Below are 26,314 nucleotides of genomic sequence, written 5' to 3' on the forward strand. Positions count from 1 at the left end.
TCGAGCACACCTTAAGGTATGGAAATGAATTGCAATTACATCTAAGCACTGAAGTGTTAATTAATGAATGTTGCGCTTCAGTGAAACTAGCTGGCCCCGCAATAATCTCTTGTTCACAGCAATTATGATTGTCTAACGCACTGCTGATTGGCACAATACATGTCAATTAATAGTAATTGAAATTGACCAGAATATGATGAGATCGGTGGTGCAAACGCATATGAAGCGTGTATATGTATGTATGTGTATGTGCGTAGATTCATAGAATTCTATAAATTATATAAAAAGTAATGCCTTTTCGAAGTTTGTTTATAGAAAAATATAAATGAACTGAGAGAGTTCCCACATGATACGTGTCTAAGGCCTCGAACCACATTGCTTTGCCGGAGTCCAAACTTTGTTACCTAAAGAAATATTCAAAATATGTGTTGTATCTTTTTGCTTTAATAACATCAACAAGAAAATGTTTTTTCAAATATAAACAAAAATTTTACAAAATTTGTAAAATTGTAGCTTTTTAATTTTTGACGCTAATTTAATAATCTACAAAGATATTTTGTGAATAATTTTTCGATGTTTGCTTCGTTCAATTCTGCTATGCAGATATTCAAGTTTTATATTCCAGTATCCGGACATACGGATATCCGGATTTTCCGTTTACGTATCTGAATCCGGATATCCGGATAGCCGAATTTTTTGCTTAGCTATCCGGTTTATCCGGATAGTTGAAAAATCCGGATGCAGGTCACAGCCCTAATGTTGGGTTGAACTGGCCGGTTCGTGAGGTCCTCACATAAACTGAATTAGTCCATAGTCTTAACAGAAGTTTACTCAACGACCAAACAGAATCAGCTATCAGAAACCAAGACCTATGTTATAAAATCATTTCGCCCTATTGTCAAATACTAAAGCTTTCTAGGACTTGCTACCTGCTGCTTTTATATTTAATAGCTGTGCCACTCCTAATCCCTGGAGCCTTAGCCTGGCGGGCGCAGTGAATGGCCACAAGACATGCTCGCTCGTTTCCTTCTCCAAACCGCACTTCCTACATCTGCTTTCACGGACACAAGGCCTTATTAAAAAGCATGTGAAACCAGAGGACAGTGTCCAAAATACCCGTAAGGAGCATACAGTCCCTTCTTTTCAATGATATGGGGAACTTTGTAAGTGTAAAGTTGTAAGACCTGTGCAGCTCCACGCCTTTTCTGCTTAATCTATAATGTGCAGCTCTCGCCTTCTTTTCATTTCACCAAATCTGATTGGAACGTCTACGGTACAAGCATCTATCGATGCGCCCTGTTTAGCTAACTCATCCGTTTGCCATTTCAATCTATTCAGATATGTCCTGGGACCCAATATAGATGTTAACCCCCAATTCTTTCCAGGGATTGATTACACTTGTTTTTGTTGTAGCGATAAGATATTTTCCCGAAGACTTTGGGGAGTGTTATCGATGTGATGGCCCTTTGCGGGATACAGATCCGGTACGCTCCGGTAACACAGCACCATTAAATTGTTAGCCCGACCATCTCGGGAACGATTTATATGGCCACATTAAACCTTCAGGCCATCCCTCCCTCCCCAGATTGATTACACTCGAACAAACTTGTAGACGTTGTGCTATGAGAGAATATTGACTTAATTGCCTTTTGGCTATCAATGTTAAAATTAACGCCTTTGCAGTTTAAGCTATTTTCCTCCAGGATTTCTACGGCTTAAGTCGCGGCTACTACCTCCGCCGGAAAAAGACTAAAGTAGTACATAGTAGCAGATTGTATAACGTGTCTTTTTCCGGATAGGCGCAGTATATCGCAAACTCAAGTTCCATTGATTTGGTATACATGTGATACATTTACAAAATATTATACATGGTTCCTGGTCATATACATTCAAGGTTATGGCCATTAAAAAAAAAACCTCCCAGTGGGAACAAAAATACAGAAATATTGTTTCTGACATGGTTCCGAAAACGATTTCAAAATTACGCCGAAGTGATACTTAAACAATCGCAAATTTATTCGGTGTAGCCCTGAAACAGTTCTGAAGTTATCCTCTGAATAAACTCGAAAATATTCGTCACCTTATAATTATTAAAACAATCCTGAAATCGCCCTTAAATTATACCGGAATTCATCACAAAATTATCCTGAAATAGTTCAGAAATTATCGTTAAAACAACAAGCAAATTATTCCAAAAATAATTCCAAGAATCATTCACAAAACAGTTCCGAAATGATTTCGAAGTAATTCCGAAATAGTCCTAAACACAATCCCCAAACAACTCTAAATAATTCCTAAATAACTGTTCCACAAACGATCTCTAAAGGATTGGAAAATGTCCAGAAACGACATCGAAGTGATCGAGAAATCGCTTGGAAATTTTTTTAGAAAACAACGCGAAAGTTGTACCGAAATTATCCAAAATAACGCTCGGAACGGTATCGAAATTATTTGGACTCGATCTATAAAACGATTCCAAAAATTTTCCGAAACTATCTCGAGTAAAACCTCGCAGTTTTCCAGATATAATTCGCTGCCGTGGTAAGGTGGTTGCGTGCTCCGCCTACCACACCGAAAGATCCTGGGTTCACGCCCGGTTTTTCAATTAGAAGAAAATTTGTCTAAGGGGAGTCGCCCCTCGGCAGTGTTTGGCAAGCACTCCGAGTGTATTTCTGCCACTAAATGCTTCTCAGGTAAAATTCATGTGCCTAGCAGCTCACGTTCGCAGTCGGTATAAAACACGTAGGTCCCATCCGACCAATTTGTATGAAAAAAGGAGCACGACGCAAATTGGAAGAGAAACTCGGCTTAAATCTCCTCGGAGGAAAATCGCGCCAAGTATTTATTAAAATATTTTTATTTTAAATCGAAATTTATCAAAAAATCCCGAAATGTTTCGGAAGTAGTTCCGATACGATCCCGAAATCAATTTCGAAACTAGTGAGTTGTGAAACATTCCCAAAATTGCTTATACCCCGATCTATTTGATGCAGACACGAAAAATGACTGTAAATAGAGGACGTGGGAAACCTTCTTTTTTCCAAAGAACACCGTTGTCTATGTGTGTTTCCGCCGTTCTGTCGTCCTCTTCTGCTCTCAGGGGTATGGTATCCCCTGTTTAAAAAAAATATAGGCTGTATTCGGAACATATAATAATTTTTTGATCTCAGAGTTTGAATTTTTTTAATTTTGTCGAGTTAAGTATTCAATTTTAAATTTAGATTCCAAAGCATTTCCTGTAGAGTGTAGAAATATTAAATCTGTGACTCGAACACTCAAACAATTATTTGTTCTAGGGCTGTGAACTGCATCCGGATTTTTAAACTATTCGAATAAACCGGATAGCTAAGCAAAAAATCCGGATTCATAAATGGAAAATCCGGATATCCGCTGTTCGGCTATCCGGATACGTAAACGGAAAATCCGGATATCCGTATGTCCAGATACTAGAATATAAAATTTGAATATCTGCATATCAGAATTGAACGAAGCAAACATCGAAAAATTATTCACAAAATATGTTTGTAGATTATTAAATTAAAGTCAAAAATTAAAAAGTTACAATTTTACAAAAAAGTGAAAATAAGAACAGTGCCATTTGTTTACATTGTGAAAAGATGCTACAAAACAAAGGATCGACATCAAGTCTATGGAGCCACTATCGGGTTTTCCATCTTCAAGAGAATGGTATGGACGCAAATCCTGTTCGGGGTTTGAGCCCTGACATAACCAGTCATCCATGCAGTGCACAAACACTTCAATTGAGTGTTAATTTAGAAATGAAACTACCGGAATGTTGTAGAGTCATCCAAAAGGTTTCAAAACTGGTGATGAGTTTCAATCATTCGAGTAAACGTACATATGCTCTCGAGACACATTTAATACAAACTGAAAATACAGGTTAAAAACTAATCCAAAGTTGCTCAACTAGATGGAATTCAGTTATTTTTATGTTGGAAAGAGTTAAAGAGCTTAGATCTTTTATTGTTGCAGTAATTGCTGATCGTTCAATTTTCAAAAAGGCCGCTCAAAATCTCGCAATTTCGGACAGTGACTGGGATGCAGTTGATGTTCTAATAGATTTACTCACCCCCTTCGAAATTGCGACAAGTGTGCTTAGCAGTGACAGCGAGATTACATTTTCTAAAGTGAAACCCATCATTCATAAAATTATTAATAAGCATCTGAAATTTAAAAACACCGATACGAGGATGGCAAAACATTCAAAGAAAAAGTAGCTGCAGACTTGAGAAGACGTTTTTCTTTTGAAGACATTGAAGGTCCATCTCTGGAATATATCAGTATTGCACATATGGCGAGTTGTCTTGATCCGAGCATCAAACAGTTGAAGCACGTTGAGACCGATGCTTTTCGTAACAAAATAAAAAAATAGCTATAAAATGGGTACTGCTGATATGAATGCCCAAGAAGAAGCTCCGGAAAACAGTGACCTCACGGCCATGGATATACTCCTAAATGATAATGACAGCGACACAAGGGAGGAAGACGAGTTTCAGCGCCACTTATTCGAAGAACAAATAAACCACAATCTCAGTGCCAGCAATTGGTGGCAAGACCATGAAAAAATATATCCCAAATCTGTAGGAAATCGCCAAAAGATATCTTGCGGTACCTGCCACTTCAACAGCTTTTGAAAGGGTATTTTCAAGTGCTGGAAATATAGTTCGTCCAACGAAATTGTTTGAGTCGAGAAATGATATCGGCACTTGTTTTCTTACACCAGAACAAGAAGAAAATAGTTTAACATCGTATTACATGTTTCTCAATACGAGACTTTTTTGTATTCACTGTTAATTGATTTAAATGTCACACGAATTTATTGTTAAATAAACATATATGGTACATCAATTTCTTGCTTTCATTGGATATCCAAAAATACGGTTATTAACCAGATCTTCATAAATCCGGATACGGATAGTTTCACAAACGAATATTAACCGGATATGCATGCCGTCCGGATATTATCCGTGGTAACGGATATCCGGATATTCGAATATGCGGATAGTCCCAGCCCTAATTTGATCTCTAAAAAAAGGTATAATATATATTTGCCATTTGTCATTGAGTGAAATAAAATCACTATAGCTTTCTGATATACATTTAACATTTACATTCATTTTTGCTATCAACTTATTCAATATATGTAGAAGCTGCAGTTGAGAACCAAATCAAACAAGTTTGTTTATTACTTAATAATATTTAACGATTAACACGTTTTATATTTAGTTGATTTCATACACGTCGTATCTGCATACATACAAACGTTTTTACCCTGCATTCTTTATTAAATGGAGATCGAAATTTGTGACTGTGTTTTGTTTAAGCTTCGCAATCATTAAATGATAGTGGGAACGTACATACATACATAGTAGAGTTGGATTTTTTAGTTCAATGAAAAGAATAGTCCACTTCTAGTTCGTTCAGTCCATCGAACTAGTTCTTTTGCTCCTAGTTCGGCCACCTAATTGAACTATGGTTCAACCAATTGAACTAGGTCAATATTTCAATTCGGAAGTCAAATCTACTCACTCGCTGAATTAAAAACTTCATATATGCCGCCAGCAGCACTTATGGGAATTCGGCAGTACTTGCATTTCATTTTGTTTTCTTCACGACCTTCCTTAAAGTGCTTCCATATTTCACTTCGCTTTGGCATCTGAAACAAATCGTTATGTATTAAGCACACATTTTTCTAGTTAAATTTATGAAAGCAAAATGGAAACACTATTACATTTAAAAGACTAAACTTCTAAAATAAATTGTAAAACTTCACAAAATGACGATATGGCGGTAAACATCGTGAAATTCGATCAGCTGTTTTAATTTTGACAACGAAGTGAGTTGCCATATATTTTGAAATTTTAATTTGCAAAGTTGACACATTAAAGTTTAGTTCAATTTACTGAACGAACTAGTTCTATTAAAAATCTAGTTCTTTCGTTCTTTAGTTCAATAGATCCCCAAACCTAGTACATAGGTATAAAATAAATATAATGCTTAATATACTTCCGAAGAGAGATTCGGACCGATTTTCTCTTCCAATTTGCGTCGGTCTCCTTTTTGATTTTTCCTACAAATCGGCGGGACGTTCCATTTATTTTTTGCCGACTTAAGCTGCAGACATTGGTGCGTTATCGGTAACCGTATCGGTAACCTTATAACAGCTGATTCGACCAACCTTATGGGAATAAATGTAATCGATTATTGGTGCCATATCGTAACGCTAAGGTCGTAACCGTATCGTAGCCAACCAACTGTTTTTTGGTTTTCCGCCGTTACGATAAACAGCCGATTAGCTTTTTGGTTTATTTCATTTGTTTGTTTTGCTTTAAAATTACGATTGTTTCTATATTTATTGGTTTCTGCTGTTTGGTTTTATGTAAATTATAATAAAAAGTACATACACAAAGTTTATAAATGATATACATATATAAGTAACTCACCTTCGGCAACAATATAGAGGGAATAAACAATATTTACAATTTCGCACCACAATTACTAATTTGCTCAAAATGTATTGTTTACAAGTTTTTGCAGGCAGTCAGCTGTTTACGGTTACCGCACCAATAATCGATAACAATGTATCGTATAGGGTTACGTTAGGGATACGACTACAGCGATACGACAAACGGCACCAAAACTCCGCTTTTAGAACGGAGACAGAAGAAATTTCACTGAGAAGTTTTTCATGGCAGAAACGAATACAGAGTATTTGCCAGACCATATCTGAGAGTCGGCCAGGCTTAGAAAAACTCTTTCTAAAGTATTTTGATGCTACTTTTCCAGGGCTTTGAACCAGGGAACTTCGGTGTGGTAGGTGAGCACGCTGCCACGACGACCGCCAAACGTAAAAATTTACTATAAACATACTACGTACATTCGTTAAATCAAGTTCAACAATATTTGACATCTTGAAATTGTTATAAATAATCGCGGGTTCGAATCGAAAAAAAAAAAAAATGTTTTTCTTTCTTCTATTCTAATTTAAAAATTTTTTCAATTAAGAAAAAAAATTATCATAACAATAATAATGATAAAAAATTATTGTTAGGCCTTGAGCTCGATTCGAACCCGCGATCTTACAAATCAGTAGGCCGATATAACAACAAAAATGTGTTATAAATAATAATATATCTACATATTTGCATATATTTTTGCACACATAATTTAATTATTTGAAACTGTACAAAAGGTCGTTGTGGTCCAACAGAAGTTCAGACTACATAAAGGAAGTATGCATCGTAAGGTTAATTCTCAAAGTTTTTATACTCAGCTGAGCAGAACTCACAGAGTATATTAATTTTGTTCACATAACGGTAATCCTTAACGGCATAAACTAATCGAGACAGATATAGACTTCTATATATCAAAATGATCTGGACGAAAAAAGAAATTCATTTAGCCATGTCCGTCCGTCCGTAAACACGATAACTTGAGTAAATTTTGAGGTATTTAATGAAATTTGGTATGTAAGTTCCTGGGCACTCATCTCAGATCGCTATTTAAAATGTACGAAATCGGAATATAACCACGCCCACTTTTTCTATATGGAAAATTTCGAAAAACCGAAAAAGTGCGATAATTCATTACCAAAGTCGGATAAAGCGATGAAACTTGGTAGGTAGTTGACCTTATGACGCAGAATAGAAAATTAGTAAAATTTTAAACAGTGGGCGTGGCACCGCCCACTTTTAAAAGAAGGTAATTTAAAAGTTTTGCAAGCTGTAATTTGGCAGTCGTTGAAGATATCATGACGAAATTTGGCAGGAACGTTGCTCCTATTAATATATGTGTGCCAAATAAAAATTAGCAAAATCGGTTGACGAACACGACCACTTTTTAAAAAGAAAAATTTTAAAAGTCAAATTTTAACAAAAAATTTAATATCTTTACAGTATATAAGTGAATTATGTCAACATTCAACTCCAGTAATGATATGCTGCAACAAAATACAAAAATAAAAGACAATTTCAAAATGGGCGTGGCTCCGCCCTTTTTCATTTAATTTGTCTAGAATACTTTTAATGCCACAAGTCGAACAAAAATTTAACAATCCGTGTGAAATTTGGTAAGGGCATAGCTTCTATGCCGGTAACGGTTTTCTGTGAAAATGGGCGAAATCGGTTGAAGCCACGCTCAGTTTTTATACACAGTCGACCGTCTGTCCTTCTTGAGCAAAATAGATATATCTTTACTAAGCTTAGTTCACGTACTTATCTGAACTCACTTTATCTTGGTACTAAAAATGGACGAAATCCGACTATGACCACGCCCACTTTTTCGATATCGAAAATTTCCAAAAATGAAAATAATTATAATTCTACACCAAATATGAAAAAAGGGATGAAACATGGTGATTGGATTAATTTTTTGACGCAAAATATAACTTTGGAAAAAACTTTGTAAAATGGGTGTGACACCTACCATATTAAGTAGAAGAAAATGAAAAAGTTCTGCAGGGCGAAATCAAAAGCCCTTGGAATATGGCAGGAATACTGTTCGTGGTATTACATATATAAATAAATTAGCGGTACCCGACAGATTATGTTCTGGGTCACCCTGGTCCACATTTTGGTCGATATCTCGAAAACGCCTTCACATATACAACTTAGGGCCCCTCCCTTTTAAACTCCTCATTAATACCTTTAATTTGATACCCATATCGTACAAACACATTCTAGAGGCACCCCTGGTCCACCTTTATGGTGATGTCTCGAAAAGGCGTCCACCTATAGAACTATGGCCCACTCCCTTCTAAAATACTCTTTAATAATAATTTGATACCCATGTCATATAAACACATTCCAGGGTTACCCTTGATTCATTTTCCTACATGGTGATTTTCCCTTATTTTGTCTCCAAAGCCCTCAGCTGAGTACACCCGAACTTAGCCTTCCTTACTTGTTAACCAACAGATTTAAGATTTGGCAGGAGAAAGCGTGGTATTCACATCGTTAGAAATAAAAAACTTCATACACACAAATGCTCAAGAAAAGTTTCTAATTCGAATATGTTAATTTTAACAAATTTTCTTCTTCTGAGGAATTGCCGTATCTGGTTTTAGTGTTTTGCAGGGAAGTGACGCCGCTTCATAGAGAACAGAGGTTAAGGAAATGTCAAAACTTCTTGTCTTATACTAGTTTTCACTCGAGAAATATATGCGAAATATATAATCGGAACTGTGTTCTATACACTAAATTTCGACACTGACACCAGAGAGGGGCAAGAAGTGGTTGGGAATGGCTTTAAAGATAGTAATTAATGCGGCTTTTTTTTTTGTATACAAATTATTGACCGTATTTGCCCTCTAGGTGCTTTGATTTTGATTCAAAAAAAAATTATTCCTTTTCTAGAGCAAAACTAAATAATAATTATGAGGCCCGTCAACAAAGAAAAAGTATCTTAAGGGGTAACGAAAACGAAAATATGTGCTTGCACCCGATACTTTAAAAAAATACCCAATTCCGCAAAGTAGCGGTAGCGCAGTACTCGATACTTTCCCACACTAGTTTTTTTTTTACTAATGCAGCGGCATACATATATATGTATGTAAGTGTGTGCATTACAGGGACCATAAAAAAGAGTAATATAAAAGTTTCCGAAATTCTAATTTATTTTTTGGTGGGGCTCTTTCCTATTTTATTCGGTATTATATAATTTAAATATTTAGCCCAATTCTAAATACTAGAGTTCGCCCAGTGGCTAAAATTTAACCACTACAGACGCCACTATACCGTTGCTGTCCTTTCCCTTCCTATCCGTTCCTTTCCTTTCATCTCTTCTTTCCTATCTTTTTAATTATTTTTTTTCCTTTCCTTTCATTTCATTTCCCTTCTTTCCCTTTTATTTCCTTCTCTTTTCGTTATTTTATTTTTATTATATTGTTTATAATTTGTTAGTATTACACAAAACTGTTGCAACCTTCAAAACGAATAAATACTCCAACTTGAATATTCCCGTTTATTTTTCTAACCACTTCGAATATCAGCAAAGAAAATTACACATTTACTAATTAGCTGGCTCACGCGCCATACTTGCATTGGAAAATCTCTTGTAATTTCTATAGCATAACAGGCCAAACTCACAAAAACGCACAGCGTTTGCGTAACGCACGCACATAAACGACTTTTTTTGCCCTCACCGTAATAATTATGCGTTGCGATAATGTAAAACATGTATGCAAACGTCAAACCGTAATGTAACGCCGAACAAAAATTGGAAATCGAGTTAGCTATTAAGCAGTAAATTCAATTTCGGTCGTTCTCATATAATTTGTGCTTTGCACACAGAGTATATTAACCTTGATTGGATAACGGTTGGTTGTACAGGTATAAAGGAATCGAGATAGATATAGACTTCCATATATCAAAATCATCAGTATCGAAAAAAAAATTTGATTGAGCCATGTCCATCCGTCTGTCCGTTAACACGATAACTTGAGTAAATATTGAGATATCTTCACCAAATTTGGTACACGAGCTTATCTGAACCCAGAATAGATTGGTATTGAAAATGATCGAAATAGGATGATAACAACGCCTACTTTTTATATATATAACACAAAAACCCGATTATTTAGTAAATAATACACCTAGAATCTTGAAATTTGACATGTGGACCGATATTGAGACTCTTGATAAAAATTTGAAAAAAAAAATTTTAATTGGCGTGGCACCGCCCACTTGTGATAAAATCAATTTTACAAATATTATTAATCATAAATCAAAAATCGTTAAACCTGTCGTAACAAAATTCTGCAGAGAGGTTGCCTTTACTATAAGGAATGCTTTGAAGAAAAATTAACGAAATCGGTTAACGACCACGCCCACTTTTATATAAAAGATTTTTAAAAGGGTTGTGGACGAATAAAAAAGCCATATCTTTGCAAAAAAAGCTTTATATCAATAGTATTTCATTTCCCAAGTGGATTTATAACAATAAATTGGAAAAACTTCAAATTTTTGAAAATGGGTGTGGCACCGCCCCTTTTATGACTAAGCAATATTCTATGTTTCGGGAGCCATAACTCGAAGAAAAATTAACAGATCGTAATAAAATTGGGTACACAAATTTTCCCTATAGCAGGAAATATTTCTAAAAGAAATGGGTGAGATCGGTTAAAGACCACGCCCACTTTTATATAAAAGATTTTTAAAAGGCTCGTAGACGAAAATAATAAGCTATATCTTAGCGAAAAAGAGCTTTATTTCAATAGAATTTTATTTTCTAAATTGAATTATAACATTAAATTGGAAAACACTAAAATTTTTGAAAGTGGGTGTGGCACCGCCGCTTTTATGACTAAGCAATTTTCTATGTTTCGGGAGCCATAACTCGAAGAAAAATCAACGGATCGTAATGAAATTGTGTACACATATTTTCTTTATAGCAGAAAATATTTCTAGTAAAAATGGACGGGATCGGTTAAAGACCATGCCCACTTTTATATAAAACAAGTTGAAAAGGGTCGTAGACTAGAATAATAAGCTATAACTTAGCAAAAAATAGTTTTGAATCAATGATATTTCACTTATCAAGTTTTATTGTAAGAGGAAATGGGGAGACATTTTTTTTTTAACGGTCGGTCCCACGTGTTATGTAGAAAAATAATTTATCTGAAATGAAATATACAATTGAAGCTCACGCTGAGTATATAATGTTCGGTTACACCCGAACTTAGCCTTCCTTACTTGTTATTTTTCAAATCGTTGTAAAAAAGATTTTGCATAAAATTAGCAATATTTAATTTTTGGAAAAGGTTGAGGTCAAAAAGAAAAAGCTGCTAAGTATTAGAAATAGTACATCTACGAAAAATTTAAAAGCTTGTGCCACTTTAAATTCGCAATTTTTTGAAAAACAAAGTATAGGGAAAATCCTTATATTTCACCCTCTTCAAGTTATCCAAGGAAAAGTTGTTTTAAGTGACCCGGTTTAAAAATTTTGTCCCTATACTTCTTTTCTCCCTTAACCGGTTTTCCCTTTTTCGAACATTGCTCAGAATAAGAAGAGAAGGAGAAGTGAAACAATGTCCGAGGGTGTTTTACTAAGGATAGGAGGAATAGGAGAACGGGAACAACTGGAAAGGAGTTTTGCTGATTGTAAACTTGCTAAGGACGGAAAGATCGAGTGCGTAGCTATGTGGATGATGAAGGGTGTGGGTCTTCTATTTTTAATTGTAAAATTTTATTAAAAGATGACACACCTGTAAAGGACCAACGAAGACGAAATAATTGAATAAGCTTAAAGGCGGAGGGTCTTTTCACATATTAAATAGTAAGAAAAAAATCAAATACTAGAATTTTTTTTTTTTTTTGTAAACTAGTTATTTCGGATCTCTGGTACATGTGTATATTTTCTTTTGTTTTCTGATTACAAACTAGAACGCTCTGAATTTACACAGATTAGAAAAGAGATCACGTAATGTAGTTAGTTAAAAGAAAAATAATTGTAAATACGAAATTCAACATTGAATGATTTTTTTTAGAGAGTTGTAAAATATTATTTAGAGTTGTAAGACCAACTGTGAATAAAAAAACTTTTCGATAATGATAAAAGCTCAACTAAAATAAGGAAGAAAAATGGGTAAAAATATTATTTATTTAGGTAACATAAAAGAAGGCGTGAGTACCAAGTACTCGTAAAATTCGATGTGTAAACATACAGGCGTAGGTCTGGAAACTTAATTGTTTTACGTTAACTAGAGCTCACCCAGGGGTTGAAGGTCGAGCAAAACAGGCGGGACGAGACCTACTTGTTTTTTTATGCCGACTCCGAACCGCATCTACAAGGCAGATGAGTTTTCACTGAGAGCTTTTCATGGCAGAAATACCGTGGGAGTGCTTGCCAAACACTGCCGCGGGGCGACCCCGCTTAGAAAAACTTTCTTGTAATTGGAAAAACTTGTTTCTAAAATTTTGATGTTTCTTTGCTCGGAGCGTGAACCTAGGATCTTCGGTGTGGATAGACGGAGCACGCTACCATCACACCACGGCGCCGCAGAAACAAATAGCTCCGGGCTTTTTGAGAAGAGTGATGAATCGTTGTTGACAAATCGATAACATGTCGATTACAAAGTGGTAACACTACGATAAGAAATTTTTGATATCAAAATCAATACCTTTTCGATAACTTGCCGATAAAAAATTGGTAACACTACGATAACAAATCTTGATGTTTTTTGATAACATATCCATACATTTTCGGCAAGTAATTCATTACTTATGGATAACATATCGATAACACTCCTATGAGAAATTTGTAGCATTCTGATAATAAATCGTTAGCGTATTGATAATATATCAATAATAACTCCAAAAGTTTTAGTTAACAAACGGATAACTCGTAAATTAAAAATCGATTCTGTTTAATTTAAGTTCGTTTTATTTTATTTCATTTCATTGTATTTTATTATTTTTTTCTTTGTTCGGACTTTATTATTTCACATAAATCTAACCAAATAATATACAAAGATGATACAACCAACAAAATCCTAAAAGGCAAAAAATTTCAACTTAAACCTTAATACCTAACCACGTGCATTATTTCTGTGAAAACACTTTGAGTATCAGCAACAAAAATTAAGCATTTCGTGTTTGCTCTTGCTCTTTGCTTCCAAAAACACAGCGGTGTATACATCTCTTCGCGCATTTGCATGCATTAATATTGTGTATAAGCTCAGAGACTTTAATTGATACATATTTATGTATGTAGGTGACGTGTTTGGCTCGCGTTTCTGTGTGATTTCGTTCGTATCAACTCTACCGCGTATATTGCTCCATACACAAACTAATACCACACACTACGCCAATGCTAACTTATTCTCTTGTACTCCATACACTACATACATAAACCATTATTACACTTCACGGATATATATATATATGCTTACACATTCTCCAGTATTCCATACAGTGCATATATCAATATTACACACTAGGCATACTTTTACATTCTACATATATCCCACATATAGGATACCTCTTACAAAGACTATGTTCACACTTACATCTTATGCTTACATAATTCACCCATACCGTGAGCAAAGATCTTTGAACATCAAGCAAATATTGCATACAAATTTAGCACCCTAATGTACATAACAGCAGGAATTAAGAACTAACTATGAAATTTGTAAACGCTTACGTACTATGTATGTAGTACATACCAACCTATTAATTCATTTTTATTGTTTAGTGTTAAATCTAGGCATTTTTAATAGCTCAGCAGGGAGATTTTTCGATTCACCGACTATGACAGTCAAAAGTTCGTAGTTTTATGGATGGCACAGCTGTTTGAGCGCACGCGATTGTAAAGTGAAACCAGTTGAACGGGATGTAATACAAAAAAAAGAAAATAAAAAAAGTTTAAGCACTTCCTTTATATAAATGGACAAAGGTCAGCGAAAAATATGCCCTTATGTAAAGACATATTCTTGCTGAACTTGGATTTTAAAATTTTGATATAGAAACTGTAAAAATATTTATGAGAAATAAAAATATAGAAGTGGAGCGCACATTACTTGGATTGGAAATTTGGCAGAAAAGGAGTTAACTCATCAATAGCCGTGTTTTTTTACAAGCGTATACGTTTACGTTTGCGCGTAAAAAACGCTTATCCTCGCTTAGATAATGCTTAAGAGACCCATCTAGCGGCAGTGGTTAAATAACTAGCTACAGAACAGGGTGTACCTAAAATCGGAGACACAAACCTCAGGTGGCCATAATGTATAACATATAACTGAATCAGTTGCGATGAATAGTGGACACGCACCATTTTAAAAGGTGATACATAGAATTAGTGTAGAATTGAATATTACGAAGAAGTAGAAAAGTTGCTGAGGTACTTTATTAAAAGTCTATTCAGATTACCGCGTAACACCCCGAACTATATGATTCATCTCCAAACCGGACTCCCAGAATTGTATATTGACTTCTTGAAAACACATTTCAATTATATTTGCAGGGTTATGGAAATGGGTAATAACCGTCTTCCAAAACTAATCGCAATGCACTTGCTAGAAACTAGGTCTCAATGTTTCCAAAAGTGGGATGCGCTTGCCAATGAGTACGGTGAACCAATTCTAATAAATGATAACACTTTGTGGAGACATTGGCACCGCAATATATTAGCTAAAATAGATGCAGTGAAAAGGGAACATTTTCTGTTAAAAGCTCAAGCTAGCGAAGTAAGACGAACTTACTCCGTCCTCGAACGTAATCTTTGTGAGCTTAGTTATTTTAGAGATGAATATATGCTAAATGCGATCAGCAATTTGTTTCGCGTAAGAGGAGAACTATTGAAACTAAATTATGAACCTCATCTTGAGCATCTAGATAATCGCTGTCCAATTTGCAACTCAGGAAACGAAGAAAACGTTTTACACTTTCTGGGTAGTTGTCCCGTATTTACGAAATATAGAATATTATTTTAAAAAAAAAGTGTATTAGCACACCAAGAGATTAATGAATACCTAAATGGTAAAAACTGGATCACATTGAATCAGTACGTTAAATCAACGATAAAATATAGGAAGCAAATTTTAGAAGAGGAATTCTGAAACTTATATTTAAGAAATATTTTATTATATAATGTACAGAAAAACTTACTACAAGTACTTATAAACTGACGGCACTACGCCAAAATTTAGTTATAAAAAATTTTATGTTGTAATCAACTTTGTAAAAAAAAGATTCTGTTTAATAAAACAAATTACTACTACCTACTACTACCTAGTAATCGATCGTAAGACTCCCTCCGTTCCATACGATTTTCTTAATATCTCAATCCGTGCGTCCCCTAGCGAAACTTTTTGTTATGCGTTTTATACTGTTATGGGCCTCTGAATTAAATTTGAAATTACAAGTCTCTAGCTCAACGAGAAGTTACTTAAAAACCGATCTCAAAATTCCAAATTCTTATCTAATTATTTCGAACCGTGCGCCACCTAACGGAATTTTTTCTACTGTGTTGCATTGTCTCAGTGTCTTAACCTATCTGTGGAGTTTCACGTTTGTAGCTCAATGAGAAGTTACTTAAAAATCGATCGCAAGATTTGTATTGAAAATGCAGACGAACATTCAACCGACCTAATATAAAGGAAATAAAAATATTCACAAACATTTACTGTGGGCACTTATATACATATGTACATATGTATGTTTGTACAAAGCTTTGAATACTTTTAAGTATACTTATTAAAAATAAAAAAAATAAAAAATAAAAAAATAAATGTAAGGCGCGATAACCTCCGAAGAGATTTTAGGCCGAGCTTCTCTTCCAATTTGCGTCGTGCTCCTTTGCACTTTTTCCTACAAATTGGCCAACGGGACCTACTTATTTTATGCCGACTCCGAACGGCATCTGCGAGGCAGATGAGTTTTCACTGAGAGCTTTTCATGGCAGAAATACACTCGAAGTGCTTGCCAAACACTGCCGAGGGGCGACCCCGCTTAGAAAAATTTTCTTCTAATTGAAAAACCTTATTTCTAAAATTTTGATGTTGCTTTGCCCGGGGTGTGAACCCAGAGCATTCGGTGTGATAGGCGGAGCACGCTACCATCATACCACGGTGGCCGCCGTATACTTAATACCATTTATTAATAATACGCAGAAAAGCTGAAGTTTGTTTATTTAAAAAATCAAATATATCAAAGTTATAATTAAGTATCGCTTAGTAAGGTAAGAACTAGCCAAGAGCAAAATTGTAGTAAATGGCGAAACGAAAATGTAGCAAAAATTACAAGTCCACTTTTTTGTAAATTGTATTTCGAAAAGAAAAATTTGATACACTTTTTGCAAGGCTTACATCAAAGTGTAGGTCTATATAGACGAGTAAGTAAAAACTGCTGGCCACCGTCGTGTGATGGTAGCATGCTCCGCCTGCCACACCGTATGCCCTGGGTTCGCACCCCAGGCAAAGCAACATCAAAATTTTAGAAATAAGGTTTTTCAATTAGAAGAAAATTTTTCTAAGCGGGGTCGCCCCTCGGCAGTATTTGACAAGCGCTCCGAGTGTATTTCTGCCATGAAAAGCTCTCAGTGAAAACTCATCTGCATTGCAGATGCCGTTCGGAGTCGGCATAAAACATGTAGGTCCCGTCCGGCCAATTTGTAGGGAAAATCAAGAGGAGCACGACGCAAATTGGAAGAGAAGCTCGGCCTTAGATCTCTTCGGAGGTTATCGCGCCTTACATTTTTTTTTTTTATGTAAAAACTGCTTGCTCCAATGTTCCAATAGACCCTAAAAATATGGGGACGGGAGCCAAAACTCAACTTTTCGTAGGTCGAAGCATGATAAAAACACCAACAACTTTCCCAACTGCACTTATACGTATATATTTCTTCTTTTCTCAAACAAAAACAAATTTGAATCTTTTACTTTATTTATTTTTTGATTTCCCTTTGCTCTGAGATTTACTTTTAAACATTACGAGCCGAACCCGTGCGCATCTTGCGCAACCAATATTAAAGTCTCTTATCAAATATTAACAAAAATCAGCTGTTCTAGCAATCAATTAAAACTTACAGTTTGCGCTACCATCTAGCGTATGATAGCAACTGCCAGTAATGCAGTGCATATATTCACAATAGTGCCATAGTACAAATAGATTTCTTTGTGTGCACACAATCGTTTATTTTTAACAAATTATTTTAATAAAATATAGCTAAACAAAAGCTTAACGGCCAAAATTGCCCAAAGCTCGCTAATAGCCCGAATCTCCGTCTTTACAACCAAAACTTTATTTATAGATTTGGATTCCAAATAAGAGCGAAAAAGGGACCCCTACATAAAAACAGCAATTAGAAATAATATATATGATATTGCGCAAAAACATCGTGTTTTTATCATGAGCCGAAATTACTTGCACATTTCAAAACAAAGTCATTGCAAAGTTATTATCACTTTTGGAACTTAGCACATTTACTCTCTACAATTTTTTTTTTAGCACATTTTCTTTATAGCATTTTTTCATTCATTTTTATACCCTGCGTAGAGTTTTAGACTTGGGTATTATAAAGTTGATTAGATAAAGTTTGTACGTAATGACATGAAAGAATCGAGATAGATATAGAATACCTTATATCAAAATTATCAGTTTTGAAAAGGATTTTGATTGGGACATCTCCGTCCGTGCGTTAACACAATAACTGAGCGAAATTGAGATAATCTTACGAAATTTGGTACACTGGCTTATATGGACCTGAATTGGTATAGAATTAAGCAAAATCGAACTACAACAACTTGGTTGATATCGACAATTTCGAAAAATTAAAAAATTTCGAAAAGACAGATAAAGTGACCGACATTTGGTAGAACTTTACATTTAGAAGAAGAAATATTAAAAGTACTTAAGCTGTGAACAAACAGTCCTTGAAGATATCATGTTAAAATTTGGCACGCGGTTTGTTCATGCTATTATATATAAACTTCGTGAAAATTAACAGAATCAGTTGGTGACCACACCCACTTAAAACAAGTCGATATTGAAATTTCTAAAAATGGAAAATAATGCAATAATCCGATAATGTGATGAAACTTTTTATGCCAAAAAATATAAATTTGTTAAAATTTTGGAAAATATGCGTGGCACCGCTCACATTTAGAAGAAGATAATTTAAAAAACTAAGGTGTACACCTTGTTTTCGGAACAGGCCTTAAGTAGCTATTATTATAAATAGTCAACTTCTTTGAAAAAATTTCTTATCTGTAAGTGCTTATTCACACGTCAAACAAAAATTCGAAATCGAGTTAGCTTTTTACGCAGTAAAATCAATTTCGGTTCCCCTCATACCAAGGCGAATCCATACCAGGTGGTGGCCAAGCGAATTCAAATTCGCAGTGCAGAAGAATGTCAAGTCAAAAGAAAATTTTCTTTGATTTCGATTAACTGACATGTTGTAGTACAAGGCGTTGTATGGAAAATAATCAAGAAGAAGCAATCAGCTGTTGGGATAACAACACCTGGTACTGAATTCGCCTAGTCTCATATAATTTGTATGTGCATGAGACATTTTTGAAAGTAAACTGCCGCAGTGCGTTTTTATTAGGTTGGCCTGTAAAGAGCATGGCAATATATAATTGAAGCGAAAAACAAGAATCGTATTGAATTCTAATAACAAAATCTACAAATCTAGTGATAAGTTGATTTCAGGTGGACATAGCGTGTATTTTTTTTTTTAATTTGAAATTTTCTTAGGCTTGGCACATTTGCATAAAAAAATTAATAAATGTAAGCCGGGATTACTTCCGAAGAGTTTTAGGCTGAGCTTCTCTTCCAATTCGCGTCGTGCTCCCTTTAATTTTTCCTACAATCTGGCGGGACTAGTTTTTCAATTTTATTTGCCGACTCCTAACCGCATCTGCAAGGCAAATGAGTTTTCACTGAGACGCTTTTTCATGGCAGAAATACACTCGGAGTGCTTGCCCAATACTACGGAGAGGCGTCCGCGTGCTTATTTGGCTTCTCTCCCTTTCCCTCTGCTTTTTTCTTTCCTTTCCCTCTCTTTTTCCCACCTCACCATCATCTTCTTTACATATCTCATATCTTCCACCTTTTCTCCATTTCCTTCTTCCATTTCCTTTCCCTCTTCTTCTTTATAGGATCACTATACCGCCGTGGGGTGGTGGTAACGTGCTCCGCCTACCATACCAAAGATCCTGCGCTCAACTCCCGGCAAAGCAATACCAAAAATTTAGAAAACATTTTTTTCAAATTAGGAAAAAGTTTTTCTAAGCGGGATCGCCCCTCTGCAGTGATATGGCAAACACTCCGAGTGTATTTTTGCCATAAAAAGTATATCAGTGAAAACTCATCTGCCTTGCAGATACCGTTCGGAGTCGGCGTTAAACATGTAGATCCCGTCACGCACATTTTTACGACAAATTAAAATGAGTAGAGAAGCTCGGCCTAAATTCTCTTCGGTGGTAAATCGCGCCTTGTATTTATTTTTTATACCAAGCTTTTAAATAAAACATGTCCTCTAGAAGGGGCGTGGCACACACATTAATAATAGCAGACCTTTACAAAGTATGTAGGCATTAACATTACCTACATAAATATGTAAAGCACATATTTACATGTAATTATCCAGATATTTGCTCACTTGGTGCTTATAACTGTCACCTTTATCCATTTTGCATTTCGCTTATCTCCAATAACATGCTAATCTTCACTTGATTAAGATAAGACTTTATGTACATATGTATGTATTAGGGTGGGTCGATTTGTATGGACGAAAGTTAACCGCTATCGCGCCATCGATTTTTCTATAGGATTTGGGCTCAGGAAAAAAAGTTCCACTACGCATACCCAAAAAAATAAGTTTCGAGCCTGCGAAATTTCATTTTTTGACTTTTTTTTTACTTTGATTTTTAAGGTTTTTCTCATGACCTACTAAAAAAATGTTCATATGTATACCCTGTCCGACCCAAGAATGTCCGCTAAAAACGTTTTATTTTTATAAATAAACTAGAGGTGTTAGAACCTAATGTCATATAGCCCCTTACCAATTTTCATTATCCTACCATTACTAAATCTAGAGATATGCAGTATGATATATGCCATTTGTATGGGAGGTACCACGCCCCCTTCTCCCTCACCCCACATTTTCTTAGTGGTGTTAAGAATTGGCCCCGTATAACTCCTTACTGGACTTCAATGTTCTAGCAAGAATACCTTCAGAGTTATGCAGTAACAAAATTCCATTTGTATGGGAGGTGCCACGCCCCTTTTATATATCGAAATTATTTTTAGCCTACGACCATCCTTGGAAGGTTTCTAGTGGGTGGTGAAAATATGGTTGTGTTCGGTCGATCCGTCTAGGACGCAACCCGATCTATACCTACCCTAAATTTGGCCTATCTGCATACATTTTAATAAGCTTTTTCCGTCTGAATTTGCCCTCCCCCCTCTTCACTTTTTCCTAATCCTCTTATTCACTCCTTCCTCAGTCTTTTTCGCTTCATCTATCTCCATCTTCGTCTCATTCTATCTCTTTCTCAATCTCCTTATCTCTTTTCTCTTCTCTTCTTATTCTTCTGCATCCCTTATTGCCTGTCTCAGAGGGTGGTATGTATTTTATTCCAGTCCCAGCTCCACTCCGAGGCTCAGTCCCAGTCCGTCTCGGGATAATATATTACTCTGTACTAAAGCACTCATCAACAGCTTTCATTTGATATCCATATTCTATAAACACATTCTAGGGGTACCCGGGTGAACGTTTTTGCCTATATCTCGAAACCCTAGTCACCCAGGGGTATGAAAATTACCCTCTACTAAAGCACTCATCAATAGCTTTCATTTGATATCAATATTCTATAAACACATCCTAGGGGTACCCAGGTCCACGTTTTGGCCTATAGCTCGAGACCCTACTCACCCAGGGGTATGAAAATTACCCTCTGCAAAAGCACTCATCAACAGCTTTCATTTGATATCCATATTCTATAAACACACTCTAGGGGTACCCGGGTCCACGTTTTGGCCTATATCTGGAGACCCTAGTCACCCAGTCACCTATCCTATATTTCAAGTTAGATCAAAATACACACGGGGTGCAAAACAAATTCAAAATCGGTTCAGTAGTTTAGGAGTCCATTGGCCTCAATTGTGTGACACGTGTTTTTTTACATATTAAGAAGAAGATTCAATTTTTTTTTTTTTTTTTTTTTCAAAAAGTTACCGTGTATACATGAAAATTTTACAATCAAATGAAATAGTAGGTTTTGAAAAAAACCTCAAAAATCAAAGTCGAAAAAATGTAACAAAAAATTAAATTTCGCAAGCTCGAAAATTATTATTTTTGGGTATGCGTAGTGGAACTTTTTTTCCTGAGCCCAAATCCTATCGAAAAATCGATGGCGCGATATCAGTTAATAAATCGACCCACCTTAGTATGTATGCATATTATAGTTTTTGCGATTGCCAGTTATCTGTCTTTTGTTACCTCCGTTCAGGACATGGTGAAATTTCCATACGGAATCTTACATTTTTCTTTGTATTGTATGTATAGTAGCGTTGATAAAAATAGTGTGGCTGCCGCCGTGGTTTGGTGGTAGTGTGCTCGCCTAGCACAGCTTAGGTCGTGGTTTGGCAAAACGAGTTTATTTCTGAAATGAAAACTTGCCATTCAAAATAGGCATGAATCATGTAGGTTCAGTCGCGAAAATTTTTAGTAAACATTAAAAATTAGCACGAGACAAGTTAGAGCCGAGCCTAAATATCGTGCAAAGTATTTCATTATTTATTTTTTCTATCTGAAATATGTTCAACCCAATTTTGATTTCAAATTATTTTTCACCCATTCGGTTTTGGATGTTAGGTCAGTTATTATTCCGTTTAATTGCTCCTTCTTCATGCCGTCTAGAATGCTCGCATGTCCGTGCTTAGCTGATTTCCACTTGTTGGATTCTTTTAGTCATAGAGCTCCTCTTGTAGAGGCGTAAAGTGAAAGATTACATTTAGCGCTTCGTGAGATGCGCTGCTCACGGCGCCGGACATTCCCATTCATGCAAACCTTTGTACCTTCCCGACCCTCTGTTGATTACTCTTTTTTGCCTTCGACCAGACCGGCGCTCCCTATTTTAGTATCGGTCGAATGACTGCGCTGTACATGCCATGAATGACATGTGGTTGTTGTTGTTGTTGTTGTAGCGATAAGGTTGCTCCCCGAAGGCTTTGGGGAGTGTTATCGATGTGATGGTCCTTTGCCGGATACAAAACCGGTACGCTCCGGTACCATAGCATCATTAAGGTGCTAGCCCGACCATCTCGAGAACGATTTATGTGGCCACATTAAACCTTCAGGCCATTCCCTCCCTCCCTAACCCCAAGTTCCATGAGGAGCTTGGGGTCGCCAGAGCCTCGTCTGTTAGTGAAACAGGATTCGCCGCGGATAGGCGAGGTTGACAATTGGGTTTGGAGAAGCTATATATTGCGCTGGCAACCTGAAAGGTTGCGCTACACAGCCCCTTGAAACTGGTATTTTAGTCGCCTCTTACGACAGGCATACCTACCGCGGGTATATTCTGATCCCCTAACCCGCTGGGGGAAATGACATGTGGTGCCTGTCCCCAGTTCCGTACAAAAGCCCTTTTACAGGTGTAGTATACTGCTAGAGCTTTCTTTGATCTCATCTGAACGTTCCTTTTTCAGCTTATTTTGGAATCGAGTATAATGCCAAGATATTTGGCTTCCGAAGATAGTTTTAACGTTGTGCCGTTTAGCGTCGATAAGTTAGTGTCTTTCTCGTGAACAGGACAAGTTCGGTTTTTGTTAGTTTTACCCCAAGCCCATTTTACCTTGCCCATCGCGAAATGTCGCAAAGTGCCGTTTCAATGAGTTCGCTGATCGTTGGCAAGAATTTGCCTGTGATCACAATCACTAAGTCGGCGGCGTACGCGACTACATTGCTTCCTTTTCTCCCAAAGATTTCTAGCGTTTTATTGGCCACCAGTATCCAAAGATGAAGCGATAGCACCCCGCCTTGGGTGTGCCCTCTGGTGGTCCTTTTGTCAAAAAAACCTTAAAAGTCACAGTCGAGGTCAAAAAAATTAAATTTCGTAGGCACGAAAATTATTTTTTGGCTATGCGCAGTGGAACTTTTTTTCCTGAGCCCAAATCCTATCGAAAAATTGATGACGCGATATCGGTTAACTTTCGTCCATAAAAATCAACCCACCCTAGTGTATATTTTTGGTTTTAATGATTTATTCATGACAAACACTGCTGTTATTATGCGCGCTGCTGTATGCTAGTATGTCCAGGGATCATTAAAGTGTAAAAATACGGTCTTGTTGCGATGAGTACTTATTGAAAAAATACTTATCGTTTTGATAATTCAAAAGCATTGTCATGTATACCCTGTCCGACACAAAAATGTCCGCTTAAAACGTTGGCGATAATAGTTTTTTTTTCATAATTTTTTAGTAGGTCATGAAAAAAACCTTAAAAGTCACAGTCGAAGTTAAAACAATTAAATTTCGCGGGCTCGAAAGTTATTTTTTGGGTATGCGTAGTGGAACTTTTTTTCCTGAGACCAAATCCTATCGAAAAATTTATGGCGCGATATCGGTTAACTTTCGTCCATACAAATCGACCCACCCTAGTGTACATATTTGGTTTTAATGATTTATTCATGACAAGCACTGCTGTTATTATGCGCGCTGCTGTATGCTTGTATGTCCAGGGTTCAGAAAACTGTAAAAATACGGTCTTGTTCCGATGGGTACTTATCGTTTTGAAAATTCAAAAGCATTGTCATATCATTTTTTTTTAACAATCTACTATTCACTCGTGAACGAGCATTTGAAGAACTTTAAAGTAAGTACTAATTGTATGGATTTATCATTTATACATATGTATATGTATTTATCGCTCGGAATGATTCAACATAAAGAATTATCTCCTTTGTCTCTGCAAAAACGGTGGCCTCGACCGGAAAACTCGTAAGTTTTAACCGAAAAAATTGTAAGTTACCATTGCTTATCCAACCGTCAGCTTTTGCCTCCGAAGGCTCATGGTCACATGTTTTTTGCAATAACTTTCGGTTAAACAACGGTATTGAAATTTAATTTGACCTACATATGTACTTATTATCATAGCTCGAGTAAGGCTTTTACTTAAAACGGACGGAGTTATTCGGAGATAGTCTAGAAATTATGACGAAAACAACCCGAAACAGGTCCAAAATCAATTCGAAATAGTCGGGAGATAGTGCCGACATGGCGCCAAAATGATCGCAAAATAGTACCCAAAAAATTGCAGAAACTATCCCGAATAACTCAAAAATCGTTCTCAAATAGTTCCCAATCGATCCCAAAAACTGATCCAAAATGGCTCCCAATAGATGATTTCAAAGAAGCTTCGTAAGGATTCGAAGCAGACAAGCGATCGCAAAAAGTTCTGAAAATAGTCCGCAGAAGGGAGGAGAGGCTGGCACTGCCTACTACTCAAATCTGAGAAAAAATTTGAAAGACTTTTATATCTTGGTAGCTTAAAAAATTTATTTATCAATTGGAAAAAAACTACTGTGTGACGAAATACGATCGAGCGAATAAGCTGGAAGCACTTTCAATATGAATTTTGAGGAAAACGTGGGTATATGAAAAGTTTTAATGCGATAAAAGTTATAAATATTTCAATGACTTTTCAGAAAGGAATATCAAGTACATTTTTTCAACTTGCAATTGATGGAATAGAAATAAATGTATCAGGAGTTTTTTTAAATTCAGTGAAATATACATATACATATATATTAAAGGAGTTCAGGATTTTGGCATTGCAAACTTCCGAAGCATATTTTTTACAGCAGCAGCCATAATGAGTTTGATACGTCATTGCAAAAACGCAACGTCAGTAACCGTAGATTATTTTCTCAATATTGAATAGCAAATCATCAACTATTAAAACAAAACAAGAAGTGCAAAGAAAAAATTTAAAAAGAAAAAAGGTGCTCACGATCCGTAGCTTGTACATATGTACACTCAGAGAAAAAATCGTTCTAAAACGAACGAAACAAGTTCAAAATTAAGAACATTCGTTGACAAAAGTCTGTTAAGTACGTTTTTTCTTAACTCGTGACCGATGAGCTCGTTTTAAGAACAGTTTTTCCAAGCATACCGTTCGTATTTTATGACCACTTTGGTATTGATGTGTGAACCTTCTGTGCTCATTTCAAGCACTGTTTGGGCTTGATTTAAGATTTTTCGTTCTCACGCTTCGAGAACGATTTGTGATCGATTTAACAGTTTTCGGTCTCAATTCAAGAACGGTTTGTGCTTGATCATTGGTGGGAGTGTGAAGGTACCATTTACTTACTTACTTAATTGGCGCTTAACCGTCTAAACGGTTATGGCCGTCCAACAAGGCGCGCCAGTCGCTCCTTCGCTCCGCCAACCGGCACTAATTGGTCACACCAAGGGAGTTTAAATCGTTTTCCACCTGGTCCTTCCAACGGAGTGGGGGCCGCCCTCTACCTCTGCTTCCATAGGCGGGTTCCGAAAGAAACACTTTCTTGGCCGGAGCATCATCATTCATTCGCATAACATGGCCTGGTCAGCGCAGCCGCTTCGTTTTAATTCGCTGGACTATGTTGATGTCTGCGTATAGCTCGTACAGCTCATCATTAAATCTTCTTCGGTACTCGCCATCGCCAACGCGTAGAGGTCCATACATCTTTCGAAGAAATTTTCTCTCGAACACTCCCAAAACCGCTTCATCTGCTGTTGTCATGGTCCATGCTTCTGTCCCATATAGCAGGATGGGTACGATAAGTGACTTGTAGAGTATGATTT

General features: G+C 36.2%; 2 protein-coding genes across 22 annotated transcripts in view; one reads left to right on the forward strand and one right to left on the reverse strand.

Moving 5' to 3' along the window:
* The window catches only part of MRP (Multidrug-Resistance like Protein 1), a 134,702-nt gene that overhangs the window by 103,837 nt on the left and 4,551 nt on the right, over positions 1-26,314 (reverse strand). For all 17 annotated transcript variants that reach the window (XM_067767996.1, XM_067768003.1, XM_067767994.1 and 14 more), the window contains exon 2: positions 5,551-5,677. The gene's annotated coding sequence lies outside the window, so the exon portion shown is untranslated. The remainder of the gene's footprint in view (positions 1-5,550; positions 5,678-26,314) is intronic.
* Pih1D1 (PIH1 domain containing 1) overlaps positions 1-26,314 on the forward strand; it is a 91,387-nt gene that overhangs the window by 7,021 nt on the left and 58,052 nt on the right. The window contains exon 1 of one of the 5 annotated variants that reach the window (XM_067768017.1): positions 12,584-12,603. The exons of the other annotated variants lie outside the window; for them this stretch is intronic. Within the exon in view, the coding sequence (XP_067624118.1) occupies positions 12,600-12,603 (4 nt within the window). The 5' untranslated portion in view covers positions 12,584-12,599. Of the gene's footprint in view, positions 1-12,583; positions 12,604-26,314 lie in introns of those variants that run through there. 5 annotated transcript variants of the gene reach the window in all.

This window comes from Eurosta solidaginis, chromosome 2 (genome assembly GCF_040869045.1).
Source record: "Eurosta solidaginis isolate ZX-2024a chromosome 2, ASM4086904v1, whole genome shotgun sequence".
NCBI classification, from domain to species: domain Eukaryota; kingdom Metazoa; phylum Arthropoda; class Insecta; order Diptera; family Tephritidae; genus Eurosta; species Eurosta solidaginis.